This window comes from Centruroides vittatus, unplaced genomic scaffold (genome assembly GCF_030686945.1).
Source record: "Centruroides vittatus isolate TY-2023 unplaced genomic scaffold, ASM3068694v2 contig_975, whole genome shotgun sequence".
NCBI lineage: Eukaryota > Metazoa > Arthropoda > Arachnida > Scorpiones > Buthidae > Centruroides > Centruroides vittatus.
In genome coordinates this window covers 2,641,256-2,658,072 of record NW_027122648.1, presented here as the reverse complement: position 1 = coordinate 2,658,072, position 16,817 = coordinate 2,641,256, and the positions used below count along the sequence as shown (strand labels likewise).

Below are 16,817 nucleotides of genomic sequence, written 5' to 3'. Positions count from 1 at the left end.
TTCAAATTATGATTCAAATTATAAACGCGAAATGAAATTTTATTCATTAAAAATGTCTGTTTCTAGAATATTCATTAAAAAAAATTAAATTAAAAAAATATTATTCTAATTCTTAATTAATAAAACTGATGAATAATTTTATAGATAAATTCAATTTATTTATATAAGACCTATCGATAACGTATTAAAAATATTCTATATGAATATATTTATATAGTGATCTATATTAATGACGCGATATTATATTCTTATTTTAATTGGCCAACTGATGGCGCTATGAAATCAGTCGATTTATTAAGTGGTAAAATATCAGATATTTAAATAATTGTCATAATAATTATTTTTAAAGTAAGATTATTTTCTGGTGAGTATCATTGGTTATTAATTAATTATTTTAGCTTATTAATTAGTAGAAGAATTAAATTTATTTTATTGTACATTTTTAATTGTTTTAACATTTATTAATACAAAACTATAAATTTTAATTTAATAAAGTATTTTTTCTTAATTTTAAATAATTAGAGAAATTAATATTTATAATAATAATAATAATAATAAATATTTAAATTTTTGAATTTAATAAATATGCTATACCAAGTGTGGTACAGTAATTACAATGCGAACACGTGTAATGTATTAAATACTTCCATTTCATTATACAAGAGTTTAATTCAATATGATGATGTTATTAAAATAAACATATAGATCGCATTACTCAAGAATATAATATATTGCATACAGAATTTGTTAAGTGAGATTATCACTAGTTAATAAAAGCTTAGTCTGCATTATTAATAAAGAATATTTATCAAGGTTTATTTCCCAATCAAGTAAACAGCCTTGTTTTTAGCTATTTTATCACAGTCCTATTTTAGTTTTGCATTGAAAGATTAAATATGAATGATAATTAGTTGTCACTTAAACTTGAGAAAATAATCTATCATAATGTATTTGCCATTTCTGTTTTATGTAGAACTGTTGCTTGCATTATTTTGTATTTAAGCTTTATTAATATAAAATTTGCTTACTGTTTATTTTCGAAATATAGCTGTTAACAACTACTATGAATAAATTTGTTGTATTAATAATCCATAAAAATAATAAAAGAGATGATACTTTTATTATGAAAATTTAAGGTAGCATTTTATAACACAACTTCTGTAATATCATTTTTGGATATTTGAAATAAATCTTTTTTTATATTTGCTCTATAAAACAAATTTTTAAGAGAAAATATTTTAAATATATTTAATTACATTCGGCAGTGTCACTAGGTTAGTCACCACCATGAATCTCTTTTTGTATCAGATCTTACAGAATTCTTAGTAATGTTTTTTTGTACATACAATGATTTACAATTAACATTTATTAGTATTTTTTTTTTATTGTAAATTAGTAATAATGACATCTCTGACCAGAGTATATTAGAAGATTCAAAAAGTAAATTATCATTGAGTTTTAGCATTGCAAGTATATTGATACATGTAAGCTGGACCTACAAAAATGTTTTTGCTATTATAACTAATTACAGGAATATTTTTATTAAAAAAAAAATAAATTTCTGCTCTAATACTGCACAAAAACTTCATAGTGTATCATTTTTGTGTCACTTTCTCTAATGTCACCTAGTGCAGTCTGCATCTCCATACCCTAGTGACAACAACACTGCTTACATATCTAAAATTGCATATTATATTCTTGAGGAAGATGGATAGAAATAGTGTGTAAAGAATAACATGGCTGAAAAAGAACTTTCTAAAATAACAAATTATAATTAATTGAAAGGAATCTAAATTATTAAATTTTTGTAAAATGGTATGATTCTAACTTGAGAGAAGAATAACAGCAAAGTGTAAATGTTAGAAAAGATAGGATAAACAAATTAGCTTACTATATCTAGAATAATATCTAGCTAAAATTGAAAAATTATTAAATTATATATTTTAAGTAACTCTCTTATCATATAAAATTTCAACAACTCTAAACCAGTAATGAAGCATTAAGCATGAAAGGAGTTGACAAGTTTTGTAAATTGTTAATTAGAAATAAATTTGGTACTGTTTGGACAAACCTGACCTGCCATTTAGCCCGATCATTTACAGCAGTTGTTGGTGTATTTGCTTATGATATTGGGTTTCGTTTGATGTATGTTTGTAAAATGTTAATTCAGACTAAGTTATCAGTTTTCTAAATCACAAAATTTTAACAATAGTCAAACAAAAATAAAATAAAATTGGAATTAAGATTCCTGAATCTTTTAATCTCCATTTAAAATTTCTTTAGCAATCCAATGATTAAACTTCAACAAAATGTTTTTTAAGACTATTTCACAAGACTTGTTGACCCTTTTTTAACATAGTGTTTTAACTGGACTGGGCTGTAGGAGAAAAACATGGTGACCTTGACAAAGTTCCTTAATTCTGCTTTATCCTGCTTTATTCCACTTTATTGCTTAATAACTTTTGCATAATAACTGGAAATGGTATGGTTTCAGTAAACAACCCATGGTTGGATTCAGATATTGCTTTATCTGCTTTTGGGTTCTTATAATGATGAGGGTTCCCAAACAGTGACTTATGTTGTTCTTCCTAGTTTCATGTCTGGCTCACCAAATGTGGTTTTTGTGGTTACGGTTCACCAAATTCCTTAATTATTTCTGTTGCTGAGCATAATAACCTTGAAAGAGAAGGTTAAATGAAGAAACAATAACTAGGTTTATCTTCATTGTGAAACTGTACATCTGAACTCATTGGCAATCAGGTTGTCAAATGGTTACAATTGGTTATTTGGATCCATTTTACAGAGGGTGATGATTTGTACCACCCAAGATTCATTGCCTATGGTCATCATAAGTCACAATAAGGGTGGTAGTGTAGTGCTGCCACCTGTCTGGTTTTTAATTCATTGTCTGGGGTAACAATTAATTTTGTCTGGGATTTCGTAGCAACCCAACCTGTCAACTTTTTTTTTTCCAGCTCTTTAAAGCTAAGTTATTTAATTTCTTAATTTAAGTTGCTTCTACACAATTCCCTAACTGGTTTAGAACTGGCGTGCACATTATTCTTCACATGGTAAAATAACATTGTGCATGCATCAGGACTTTTGGACAAACAAACCTGACCTGCTATTCAGGTCAGCAATTTTGAAAAGATGGCAACACTGTGGTAGTGTCAAGGCCTTGGTAGTGTCTGTCACAATAACATGCAAAACAACAATAAATAAATCATATTTTAATGAATAATTATTAGTCACTTATGCTCCCTTCCTTATCTGAAGTTTTAAATTATCCACCAATGTGTTTACAGATTGACCTTGATGATTGATATTATATGCTACTCATCCTTCTTTACCTTCCATTCTTAATGCTTTTTTATTTTTTATGGATGCAACCCAGTTTGAACAAAATTTCCCTAAACAAATATTTTAGAAAAATCAAATTTGTTAGCATATATATGATCATATTTTATAAGGAATAAAGTATAAAAAAGCAGCTCAGAGTTTTATAAGTTCTTGACGATGATGATAGTCATATTGGTAAAGTTAATGCTAATATTATTACTCATGTTTATGAAATAAAAGCAAACAATAAATAAGATGATGTAATTGTTTAGAATGATGATTAACATAAATTTAATAATTGGATAAATTTATTAAGATCATACTATATTATGAATCATATTTTGAAGTCAAAATTTTTTATTCCTAATTGATTTTGTTCTTATATTTTGCCAGCTGTTATATGATAGAGGAAAAGTATGGCAATTGGTCAAAAATGACCTTCTCCCCAATATTTTTAAATTATTGGACTTGAGATCACTAAACATTGAGAAAATTTTGGGGATTTTTCTATATGTCTGGATGTTCGTGTGTATGTGGGTATGATTTTTTTTCACCCACTTTGAAGCTTAATAACTCCTAATGTCTTTTGTCAAAATTTCCAAAAGTTTGCAAGGAGGTTTGTATTGTGGTTGTTTGTACTGAGAGATAGTAATGCCTGCGAACAAACGTTACAAAGAGGGATACATAAAACAGATGTACAAACAAAATATCTTTTATTTCTCTTCGAACCAGTTCTTTTAGTACAGATTCCAACTTTACAGATATTAATATTACTAATTAACAAAAGGGTGGTCTATTGTCCTCTCATAAGCATATAGGTAACGTGCACATATACATACAGTATCAACCTTACAGACTTACAATTAAGTTTATACCTATCTTAAACCTAAGAAAAAGAAGAAACAGAGACTTAGGGAAGTATGTCAGATAGACAAGAAGACCTGGGTATTTTCTACCTTCCTCTAAGTGGTAGGTACCAATGTGGAAGGTGTCTCTTCAATATCGTGCTTTCGAATGCCTCCCTCCTTCGAAACAAAAAAAAAACGGTGCTTCATAGATCTCCAGTTGTACTCACTGTCTTTATGACCCTTCTTTCTGTTCTTTTTGACCTCTACGGTTTTCCTCGGCTTCGCAGTCCCCTTTGTCCCTTTTTCTGGTTTGGAGCACTGCCTTGTCCTGCCATCCACTCCGAGATCTTGATCAAAAATGACTCTTCCATTGGCAGTTTTGCCTCTGGTCCTTGCCTTCCTTTTGTTTCCCCCAAAAATTCGGAGAAATGATAATTCTCCTACCTTTATGTTCTACCAAGAGTTTTGAGAAGGGGTAATCCCTGCTTAAGGCAATGAGATTTAAGACAGAAGCTTCTAGAAGGAAGTTATGACAAAAGGAAAGAATTGAATATAAAGATAAATAAAAAAAAAAAAGAATAACTAAAATACATATAACAATATGGCCGACGGCCACAGTATATTAGGGAGAAATGTTTCTAAAAATTTTAAGGAAAATTGGACCATGGGTTTGGGAGATATGGTCCCACCCCTTTAATATATCTCAAAAAGCTTTCAAGTATGAAATTTTTTTTACTCATACAAATTTTTAGTTTACCAAAAAATAAATGTATTTGTTCAAAAAATTTTTTAAAAACCACTATACTCCCAATATTGTTTGATGTTTTCTTTTATAACTTAGATTGAGTTTCAACTTTTTTTAATATGTACAGTACATATTAAAATAATTTTAAGAAATAGATATGCCCAACTTCCAACTCTAGGTCTGGGGTAAAAGTATAAAAAAAACTATTTTTTTATGAAATTCTTTTGAAATAAATTTTGTTTGTGTTATTAATCATAATTTTAATTGAAAATAGACAGAGATTTTATATTGAAGAGATGTGGATGATAATATCTTTAAAATAGTTAATTGACTCCTATTTTTCAAGTAATCATTTATATCAGTAATTTTATGTAACCTAAATCTGAAGTCTTAAAGGTAATGGTAGCTAGTGTTACCACCTTTACAAGATTGCGATTTTGTAAAGGTCAGGTTTGTTTGAACAGATGTTCCTGACGCATGCGCAATGTCATTTTACAATGCAAAGAATAATGTGCATGTTGGTTCTAAATCAGTTAAAGTTAAGGACTAGGGACTTGCATAGGAGTAACATACAAGCAAAAGAAAAAAAACGGTCGAGAGGCAGGTTGCGCTTCACACGTCAGCATAAACAGAGTAGCATGGCGGAACGACAGATGAGTTTCTGTGAGTGTGAGGTTTTTTGTTGTTCAAATGGTGTAACTTTTATAACAATATTTGCAAGAACTTTGTTTCATCGTAATTTCACAATTTCTTCGAAATTCCCGGACAAAATTAATAGTTCACCCAGAGAGTGAGTCAATTCCCAGACTGTCTGGGTGAAAACCGGACGGGTGGTAACACTAATGGTAGCAATTATTAAGGATGAAAACAAACAAAGAATGCTGGGAAAGTCCAGCAGCAACATTGCCAGCTTTTTAAGTTTTGCTTGGAATTATTTTAATCTGTGGCTTATCTCTAAAAATTCAAGATCTGTTTGAAACTTGTTTATATTACAAACGAGTTTTAAATTTTTCAACTTTTTAATGCAATGCTTTTGTGTAAAGACATATGATTTGAAGAACATAAGCAAATAGGATTAATTTTAATAATTCTATTGAATGAATAACAAAAACTTCATTTTGAAGAGAATGAGTCTCTAACAGTTTGTTATATTTGGAAACTGAAAATAAACGGAAATAATTCAATGAAGAACAGAATGCTTAAAATTCAAATTAAACCTTTTGTCAAAACCACTAAGGACACGTAACAAATATTCAAATGCATTTAAAATTGAATGAACAGTAAGCTCCGCTTGTTTTTAGTAAATTTCTGTATTCTCCTGGCGACGATGACTATAGGTTTGTCAAAAGTACTTGTGATTTAAAAAAAAAAAAAAATACATATAACTCTAATCTCAGTGTTTTCTTCATTTTATTATACAGTGTTTGGCATGAAAATCATCCCATTGATCATTTATGTACATGTTTGTCAACTGATTTTCAGGCTGAGAGTCTCTTTGAAAGTAGTTGTCAGTTTGTCAGCCTGAACTAGAAAATTTCCACATTTTCTGAGATAACATAACACTTTTTTAATGCACTGTTTTCACAAACGTGGATTTATGAACAATGCTAAATATTCCCAGTTTGTATGGTGGTAGTTTTCTCAAAACTATAATATAACTGCTAATGTATTAATTTGAATCAAGCATTTTTAAATCTGAAGATGGCTAAATACAAACTAAAAACATTTCATTTTTGATAAATCTTTCCATTTAGTTTTTTAATTAGCAATTTGTCTGCTTGAATCATAATATTGCTAAGATTTGTTCATTTTGAAAAAAATAATAGTTTTGATCTAAAAAATTAATACAGCAAAATAATTTTCAGTGTTCTGAGTATTGTTTTAGCCACATTCTTGAGTATTAGTTTTAATACTAAACTACATTTGAATAACTAAACTACACTAATTCTGAGCTTTAAATACAATAAAATGTTTGAAAATTGATTATACACCTAAATTATTTTAAATTTAAAATATTTCTGATGATGATGATCTCATTTTTTACAGATTTAATAATTACTATAAGTAAAATTATGGATAACAGCATTGATCACAGAATGAAATCAAACTTAAAATGGGCTCCAAATTGTTCAAATACAAACATGGAGAGATTTGCAAAATTAATTAGTTCTAAATATAATATTAATTGTGGTAAGTAAATTTATTTCTTAATTTTTGCACAATAGAAATAATTACAAAGATTTATTACAAAATGTTTTTTTATTTTTTTTAGATAATTATTGGAATTTATATAAATGGTCTATAAAAAATTATGATCTATTTTGGGAAGAATTTTTTTATTTTTCAAATCTCATTTATTCAGAACCCCACAAACAGGTAAGAAAAATACTTTATAAATATTTTTATAATTACTTTAGTTTATTATAAAAATATTTTAAATTATTATGCATTAGTTCAATTTAGTTTGCTTACAAAAAAAAAGTTATAAATATTTTTTTATAATATTTAAATTAAACAATAAGGAAATCAAATTTTTATTATATATTTTCATATTTATAATATTTCTGAAGTATGTAAATTTTAAACATTTTTTATTATTATGTTGGGTTAAGTGAGATATACTCGGTTAACACCGGTGGCTGTGTACTATGCCGGACCAAAGTCAAGGCATAGTAACCAAAACAGAAATTAAAGAAGTGTATCAGTGTGTGTGTCTGTATTCAAGAATTTTCTCACAATGTGACATGTATTCAATATAGTGGCCTTCTGTAGTGTGATGTATGTGTTTCTATTCAATTGTAATGTGCCCAGGCTTTTGTGTAGTGTGTGTGATATGACACCTGTAGCGGAGAGAACAACAGGTACAATAAGCACCCTATCCATCCTCCACAGATGCCTTATTTCCTGGGCGAGTTCTGTGTACTTGCTAATTTTTTCAGTGCATGCGTTTTGTATATTGTGAGTGTTTGGAATGGATATGTCTATAATGTGTGTGATTTTATTGTGTTTGTCAACGAGTGTGATGTCTGGTCTGTTGTGGTAAATTGTTTTATCTGTGATTATGGCTCTGACATAGTACATTTTGTGCGTGTTGTTTTCCAATACTGTCTGTGGAATGTATTTGTAGTATGGTTTGTGGATGTCTACTAATTTGTGTTTCTTTGCAAGCTCTTGGTGTATTATATTTGCTACTTGATTATGTCTGTGTAAATAATCTGTTTGTGCCAAGAGCTTGCAACCAGAGGTGATGTGTTGTATAGTTTCTGGCATAATGTGACATTTTCTGCATGTGTCATTTGTGAGTGTTGTATCTTTGAGTATGTGTTTTCTGTAGTTTTTAGTATTTATGACCTGATCCTGTATGGCAATCATGAATCTGTGGCCGCCAGCGCCAGAGATCCCGAACACTGCCTGGCAACACTTGCCAACGAGAGTTGGCTGGCAACGTAAAAAGGAGGCGCGAAAGTTCGCGGGTTTTTGCCTGGATGTTGGCCGAGGATGTCGGTGACAGTTCTCACCTTTTTAATAAAGTTTTTTTGTTACTGTTCATGTTTGTCTGCTTAGTTCTAAAGATCAGTAGGATCGAATGACAAAGTGGTGACCCGAACGTGATACGATTAACGAACTACCTGGACTTTCGACTGAATTGGATAGTGAACAACTCTGTCTATGAAGGAACATTTTTAACAGGACATGCAGTTATGATCAGTTTCTGAATCGTAAATTCAATAAGACGACTAAGAGTGCGTGACTCGGGCTAAGCCTAATCAAAGACTATCCCGCTTTCCTTGTACCCGCATAGTTAGGCGCCCGAAATGGCGGAACAGAACGAGTTGGAAATCGACGTGTACAGGCAAAAATGCCTATCTTCACTAAAACCAACATCAAATTATTTTTTGTGCAGCTAGACGCAGCTTTTGCCATTAATCGGATTACAAGTGAGAACACTAAGTACAACTATTTAGTCAATTCCCTGGACGCGGAGATTCTATCTAACGTCAGTGACTTAGTATTTGACCGTCTAGCCGAGGCTCCGTTTACTAAACTCAAAGATCGACTCCTCAAAATTTTTCAGAACTCCGCTGCTAAAGAGGCTAAAATTCTGCTTGAAGATCTGGCGTTAGGGGATCAGAAACCCAGCGTTTTACTCCGTAAAATGAGGGAGCTTTCAGCGGGCAAGATTACCGAAGAATTTCTTAGAAACTTGTGGCTCCAACGTTTCCCCAAAAATATTCAGACAGTTCTGGCTGTTAGCGGTGATGAACTAGACAAGCTAGCCATCCTTGCTGACAAGGTTGCTGAACTTACAGAACCAACCCAACTGGCCAGCATCAACTTAGAAGCCGGAAATCCCGTAATCAAAAATCTCGAAATGCAGATTTTAGAACTCCAACGAAGGTTGCAGAACTTAATGTATCGCGTACTGCTCGTCCCCGTTATCGTAGTAGAGAGAGAAACCGACATGGCCCGAATTCGAGGTATCGCATTAGTTCACGCCCTCGAGGAAGAAGCCTCAATCGTCAGGGATATTGTTACTACCATGATAAGTTTGGATCAGCTGCTAGGAAATGTCGTTCGCCGTGTTCCTTCGACCGAACTGCTGATCAGGGAAACGAGCGCAGCCAGCCGCAGTAACGGCCTGTGGGTCCAGCCTGGCTCCTAAATATAGCCGTCTGTTTGTGTATGACAACAAAACTGGCCTAAATTTCTTAATTGATTCTGGAGCAGATTTATTGATCATTCCCAATCGCACTAAGAATCAGCCTACAAAGGTTGAATTGTATGCTGCCAACGACTCTAAAATCTCGACGTATGGAACAAAGGTGCTAGAACTTAACCTCAACTTAAGACGTTCTTTCAGATGGGAATTTACCATAGCTGATGTGCAGAAGCCTATAATCGGTGCAGACTTTTTGGCCAACTTTGGACTCATTCTTGACATCAGAAACAGATTACTGGTCGACCCCGACTTCCCTTACTACACGAGGAAGATATTATACAGGACCACCTACTTCAGTCAAAACTATAATCAGCAATTTCCCAATGCAGTATATTCTCAAGGACTTTCCACATCTCACTCGTCCTTGACCGTTTTCAGATAAAGTCAGGCACAACACAGTGCATTATATCGAGACACACGGTCCACCCATATTTGCTAAACCCCGTAGATTGCATCCGGCTCAGCTGCAAGTAGCAAAGCAAGAATTCCAGCACATGATGGAGTTAGGTATATGCAGACCATCAAAGTCCAACTGGGCTTTTCCCCTCCATATGGTGCCGAAGGGCTGTAACGATTGGAGACCCACTGGAGACTATCGTGCCCTGAATAGGATAACTGTTCCCGATCACTATCCAGTGCCACACATCCACGATTTTGGTCAAAGTCTACACGAGCCCGAATATTTTCCAAGATCGATTTGGTTAGAGCCTTCCATCATATACCAGTTAACCCAGATGATGTGCCAAAGACAGCCATTACAACGCCATTTGGGCTATTTGAATTTGTTTTCCTCCCTTTTGGTCTCTGCAACGCAGCCCAATCATTCCAATGATTCATGCACGAAGTTCTGAAAGGCTTAAACTTTTGTTTTTCATACCTAGATGACATCCTCATTGCTAGCACTTCGTGGGAGGAACATAAGATGCACATGCGGCAAGTGTTTCAACGCCTTGACAAGTACGGTCTGCAAATCAATGCATCCAAGTGTACTTTTGCTGCTCCACACGTATCATTCTTAGGATACATGGTGTCTCCCCACGGCGTTATGCCACTTCCAGAACGTGTATCTGCCATAACTCAACAGAAGCGACCACAGACCCTCAAACAACTGAGAAGGTTCTTAGGCATCTTGAACTTCTATCGTAGGTTCCTACCCCATGCGGCCCATCACCAAGCTCCTTTACACGACCTACTTAGAGGAGCAAAGAAAAACGACCAGCGCAAGATTAAATGGACTGACAATTCGATTCAGGCATTTGAGTCATGTAAGTCACAATTAGCAGATGCCACCTTACTACATCATCCTTCACCAAGTGCTACCCTTGCACTTCACGTCGATGCATCCGATTCTGCTGTGGGCGCTGCCCTTCATCAAGTTACAGCACAAGGTCTCCAGCCACTGGCGTTCTTTTCCCACAAACTGAGTAACTCTCAGCGTCAGTATTCTGCATACGACCGAGAACTTCTGGCTGTGTATTTGGCTGTGAAACATTTCCGGTTTATGCTGGAAGCACGACAGTTCACCATTTACACAGACCATAAACCATTAACGTTTGCCTTCCAGCAACGACACGATAAGTGTACACCCCGTCAGTTGAGACATCTTGACTTTATAGGACAATTCTCAACAGACATCAGACACATAAAGGGGATCGATAACGTTCCAGCTGATGCTCTTTCCCGTATTGAATCAATTAGTAGCCCATCTATAGATTATAACAAAATTGCAAAAGACCAACAGCAAGATCCTGAGCTCCAGTCTCTTCTGACTTCAAGTGACTCATCACTTGTACTTAAGAAGTTTAAACTTCCTGATAGTGATGTCAAAATTTACTGTGATGTATCGACAGGTCGCATTCGTCCATACATTCCGCCTAGTTATCGTCGCACTGCTTTCAACACTGTCCATAACCTGTCCCATCCAGGTGTAAGGAGCTCAACAAGATTGGTAAAAGCAAAATTTGTTTGGCCATCCATCAGTAAAGACTGCCAGACATGGTCTCGCACCTGCATTTCTTGTCAACGATCGAAGATCCAGAGACATGTCGCTAGCCCTTTGGGAACCTTTCCTGTTCCAGACGCTAGACTTTTAAATATTCATATTGACATTGTTGGTCCATTGCCACCTTCCAACGGCTCAACATATTGCCTCACAATCATCGATAGAATTTCTCCTTGGCCTGAAGCAATCCCGTTGCCAGATATAGCAGCTGAAACAGTAGCTTCAGCCCTGTACTCAGGCTGGATATCTCGCTTTGGAGTGCCTGCCCAAATAACATCTGACCAAGGACGGCAATTCGAATCTGGCTTATTTAAATCCCTCACTCAACTTTTTGGTACCCAAAGAGTTAGGACAACAGCATACCATCCAATTGCAAATGGCATTGTTGAACGCTTTCATCGTTCACTTAAAACTGCCATCAAGTGTCACTCTACTGAAAGATGGACGGAAGTGCTACCTACAGTCTTGTTAGGATTGCGAACTGCGCTCCGTGAAGACACCAATACTACCGCGGCTGAGATGCTCTATGGCACCAGTTTCCGACTGCCTGGAGAGTTTTTCGTCCCAGGTTCTCAGGACGTCAATCCATGTTCTTTCGTCGAAAAACTCAGGACGATGATGGCAAACTTAAAACCAGTGCCTGTGGTGCACCACTCCTACCGCAACCCACTTATCCACAAAGAACTGCAGTCATGTTCCCACGTATTTCTTCGCAATGATGCTGTACGGAAGCCCTTGCAGCCTCCATACGATGGACCCTACGAAGTCGTGTCACGTGGTAGCAAGACATTCACTCTATGCATAAAGGGAAAAGAAACTGTAGTTTCTATTGATTGACTGAAACCGGCTTTTATTCTCGCAGCGAGTGAGTCGGACCAGTTACCCCCAACATCTTCAATGCCAAGACCAGCGCCAACTAAACATACCACAGACAATCCAGCCCCAACGCGACAAACTACCACACGCTCTGGCCGACATGTAACCTTTCCCGCTCGTTTCGTGTCGCAGACACTGGTGGGGGAGTAGCTGTGGCCACCAGCGCCAGAGATCCCGAACACTGCCTGGCAATTGCCAACGAGAGTTGGCTGGCAACGTAAAAAGGAGGTGCGAAAGTTCGCGGGTTTTTGCCTGGATGTTGGCCGAGGATGTTGGTGACAGTTCTCACCTTTTTAATAAAGTTTTTTTGTTACTGTTCGTGTTTGTCTGCTTAGTTCTAAAGATCAGTAGGATCGAATGACAAAAATCCTTCCATCTCTCCAAAGAGGCATCCCCGAGCTAACCAGCTGTTTGACGCAGTTTTGTCAACAAAATCCTGAGCCAGATCATAAGGATGCCTGCCATGGAGTGCCTTTCGAGCCCACGATTGCTTAATGGTGTCTATGCTTTTTATATGTTGTGTTGTGTCCATATGATGTGAGTGTAAGTTTAATGGTGTGTTATTTGAGTCTGCTAAAGTTAGTGCTTTATGTAATTGTGATGTTTCTTGTTTTTTGTAGAAAAACTCTCGCAGTGACTGTATTTGTTTGTAGTGAAGGTTAACTATGTCAATCAGGCCACATCCGCCATCTTTACGTGGAAGCGTTAATCTTTCTGTGGCGGATTTAGGATGATGTTGTTTATGCTTAGTAAGTGTTGTTCTTGTTTTCCTTTGAAGTTGCTCAAGATCTGTGTGAGTCCAATGTATAACTCCAAAAGAATATGTGAGTACTGGGATGACATATGTGTTTATTGCTTTAACTGTGTGTTTTGCATTTAACTGTGTTCTAAGAATAGCATTTAGCCTACTTTGGTATTCTTTAATTAATCTTTGCTTTATTTGTGTATGTTCTGTTAGTTTGGCCTGTTGGAATCCTAAATACTTGTAGAACTCGCCCTCTTCCATGGATTCAATAACGTCTCCATTTCCAAGTGCAAAATCTTCTTTCTTCAGGATTCCTTTTTCTATGTGAAGTGTTTTGCATTTATCTAGGCCAAATTCCATTTTTATGTCCTTGGTGTATGAATGTGTGATTTGTAGGAGTTGATGAAGTTTTTTTTGTGTGGATGCATAAAGTTTTATGTCATCCATGTACATGAGATGTGACAGTGTAAACTGTGTTGTTTTTTCGTGTCTGATATTGTAACCATATTGCGTGTTGTTTAACATGTTGGATAATGGGTTCAGGGCTAGGCAGAACCAGAGAGGACTCAAGGAATCTCCTTGAAAAATTCCTCGCCTAATAAAAATTTGGTTTGTTTGTATGGAAGTGTTATGAACCCTGAGATGTAGTGTTGTTCTCCAGTGCTGCATAGTGTTTTGAAAGAATGCAATGAGTGATGGATGTATTTTGTACATGTGTAGAGATATGTAGCAGCCAACTGTGTGGAACACTGTCGAATGCTTTTCTGTAGTCTATATATGCCATGTGTATGTTTCTGTGTTGTTTGTGTGCTTGCCGTAGAATGACTGAATCTATGAGTAACTGTTCTTTGCATCCCCTGTGATTTCTACGACAACCTTTTTGTTGTTCTGTTAGAATGTCGTGTTCTTCAATATGTTTGTATATTTTGTTTGCAATACAGGATGTCAATAATTTGTAGAGTGTTGGAAGACAGGTAATTGGTCTGTATTGTGTGGGGTCTGTGGTATTGTTGTTTTTGGGTTTCATGTAGGTGATGCCCTGAGTAAGAAAATTTGGCATGTCTTGTGGATTGATGATGATGTGTGTTAGGTGTTTAGCTAGTTCTTGGTGCAGTGATGTAAACTTTTTGTACCAGAAATTGTGAATGTTGTCTACACCAGGTGTCTTCCAGTTGTGTGCTCTGTTAACAGTGTATTGGGAATCATGTATGTTTATTTCAGCACAGGGCATAGTTAGTATGTTGTGCAAGTTTCTGTTCTCCTCCTCGATCCAGCCTACATCAGCATTGTGCGTGACAGCACTGGACCAAAGAGAAGACCAATATGTTGTGAGTTCTTCTTCTGTTGGTGTGCCACTGTGCTGTGTATCAGTGTTTGCTTTGTTATTAATTTGTCTGTAAAAGAGTTTTTCATTGTTTGTAAATAATTTATTTTGTTGTTTTCATAGTGTACATGTTTTGTATCGTTTGAGTGTACGTGCTTTGGCAGCAAGTTTTTGTTTTAGTGTATCAATGTATTCTGTAATGTGTGTGTTGTGATGTTCGTGTTTTGTGTGTGTTTTTATTTTCTTGAAAATGTTTTTGAGCTGTTTTCTTAATTTCGGTGTTATGTTGCTTTTAGTGTATTGTGTCAGCCTGCCTAATTGCTGTCTAATGTCATTTATTTGTATTTCTATTCTTCTCTGCCAGGCAGGCTTGTGATAGTATTGTGTTTTCTGTGTATTTGTCTGTGACTGTACTTTCAGTCCATGGTGTGTCACTACTGTGACTGCCCCAGCATAAACTAATGTATGAATGTCTGCGAGTGTAGAAATTGAATGAATGTAGTGTGATATTAAGTGAGTGTTTACATAATTTAGTGTTTTTCCTACTTCCTTTGACGTGTTGATTTTTGGTATTCGTGGTCGTTGTGTGGGATCTGTGCCTGTATATTTAGTGAGTGTTTCCTTAAATATAAGTGAGAGTGTATTAACTAAATCCATGTCTATGTTATCAGTGATGGACGAGGAAGTGTCTGTAGTATCATTAGTGGTAATTGTTGTATGTGTGTTATTATCAATGCTTGTTGCTGGATTATCCTGACAGGTTACATGATCTTCATTAATGTTAGATGTTTCTGTCTGTTGATGTATTTGATCAGCAACCTGTTGTTTGATAAGTTCAAGTGTTGTTTGTGGAATAAGGTTGTTGTGTATAATTGTTCTTTTTTGATCAATAACCCTTTGTTCAGTGACAGTCAGGTGAGGATCCTGTTGTGTGAATCTATGGTGTAGTTGTTGTCTGTATGCTGTCATGTTTGTTTCGAGTTCTGTGATAATGTAATAATTACGGATGATAAACTCGTTCATTTCTACTGTCCATTTCATCCGTTGGCGTGGTTTTCCAGCCTTTGTGGTCTGTGGATGCATTGCCACAGAAACACCAAGGCTGGGTTGGTTCCTCACATCTGTGTAGGGCATTGCAGTAGCCATGTTTGGGCCGGTGCTGCTTTCGCCACCGGTAACCAAGAGAGACTGTGGCCTATTTTTCGAATGTGAGCCTTTGCCTAACCCACAAACGCGGACCTTGTTAACCCGGGCAACGTCCGAGCCGGTATCACACTTTGATCTAGTTATCACCATAATAAATATCTCCACAGAATGTGGGTGTGGTCACTCTTAGCTTCATTTCTCCCCATAGACCTTACTGGCATGGGTGTCCCTACCAGGAGCTTGTGCTCCAGCCTGCATTGCCCTATGGATCAGTAAAATTACTGGGCTCTCCCACCACGACCAGGTGGTGACCACGAGAGAGTTATTATTATTATTATTATTATGTGAAAAAAATTTTTATTTTAATGCCTATAGAAAAAAGACTCCTAATAAAATTCAAATAACACTAACTTTTCATAAAATTAATGAAGAAATCTACTAATTTGAGTTACAAAAGTAATAATGATCATTTATAATAACTTCCAAGTACTTTTGGACTGATTAAGTTGGAAAAACTGAAGAGAATTAAAGCATTTACTTACATTGGGAATAGCTGTTGTTTCAAACATTATTATACATTCAAAGTTTTTGAATTTGTACTTTAAGAAGTGCCTTTTTATTAATATGTTCTTCTGAATCTAGTGTGTGTGTGTGTGTATTACATCAATACTGAGTGATTTTTATGTTTGATGGATGACATCTTGTTATGGGCAAACACAAAGCATGAACTGAGGAAGTTAATGCTAAAATTCATCAAATGACTCATTGACAAAAGGGCTTAAGTTAAATAAAGAAGAATGCAAATTTGAAAAAACTGAGTCAAATTTTGGGCCATATTTTTATGTCCAATGGCATTGAAATAGATCCTTTTAAGGTAAAGGTCAGGATATCACCTGTCTTAAAGAATTAGAGATTTCTAGGAATGGTAAATTGTATCAAAATTTATACCAGACAACTCCAAACTCTGCAATCCTCTACGTAGACTTCTACAAAAAAATGCTTTTTGGGAATGGTTTGTTAAGCAAGAAAATTCTTTTCGTAAACTAAAAGAAACTCTACAGAATATGCCAAA

The 16,817-nt window shown here is 35.2% G+C and overlaps 1 protein-coding gene across 2 annotated transcripts in view; it reads left to right on the top strand.

Annotated features, from left to right (window-relative positions):
- The window catches only part of LOC136985711 (acetoacetyl-CoA synthetase-like), a 46,517-nt gene that overhangs the window by 599 nt on the left and 29,101 nt on the right, over positions 1-16,817 (top strand). Inside the window, exons 1-3 of one of the 2 annotated variants that reach the window (XM_067283048.1) lie at positions 252-364; positions 6,979-7,122; positions 7,205-7,308. In XM_067283048.1, coding sequence (XP_067139149.1) covers positions 7,005-7,122; positions 7,205-7,308 — 222 coding nt within the window. In that variant the 5' untranslated portion in view covers positions 252-364; positions 6,979-7,004. Of the gene's footprint in view, positions 1-251; positions 365-6,978; positions 7,123-7,204; positions 7,309-16,817 lie in introns of those variants that run through there. The other variant, XM_067283049.1, reaches the window with a different exon arrangement.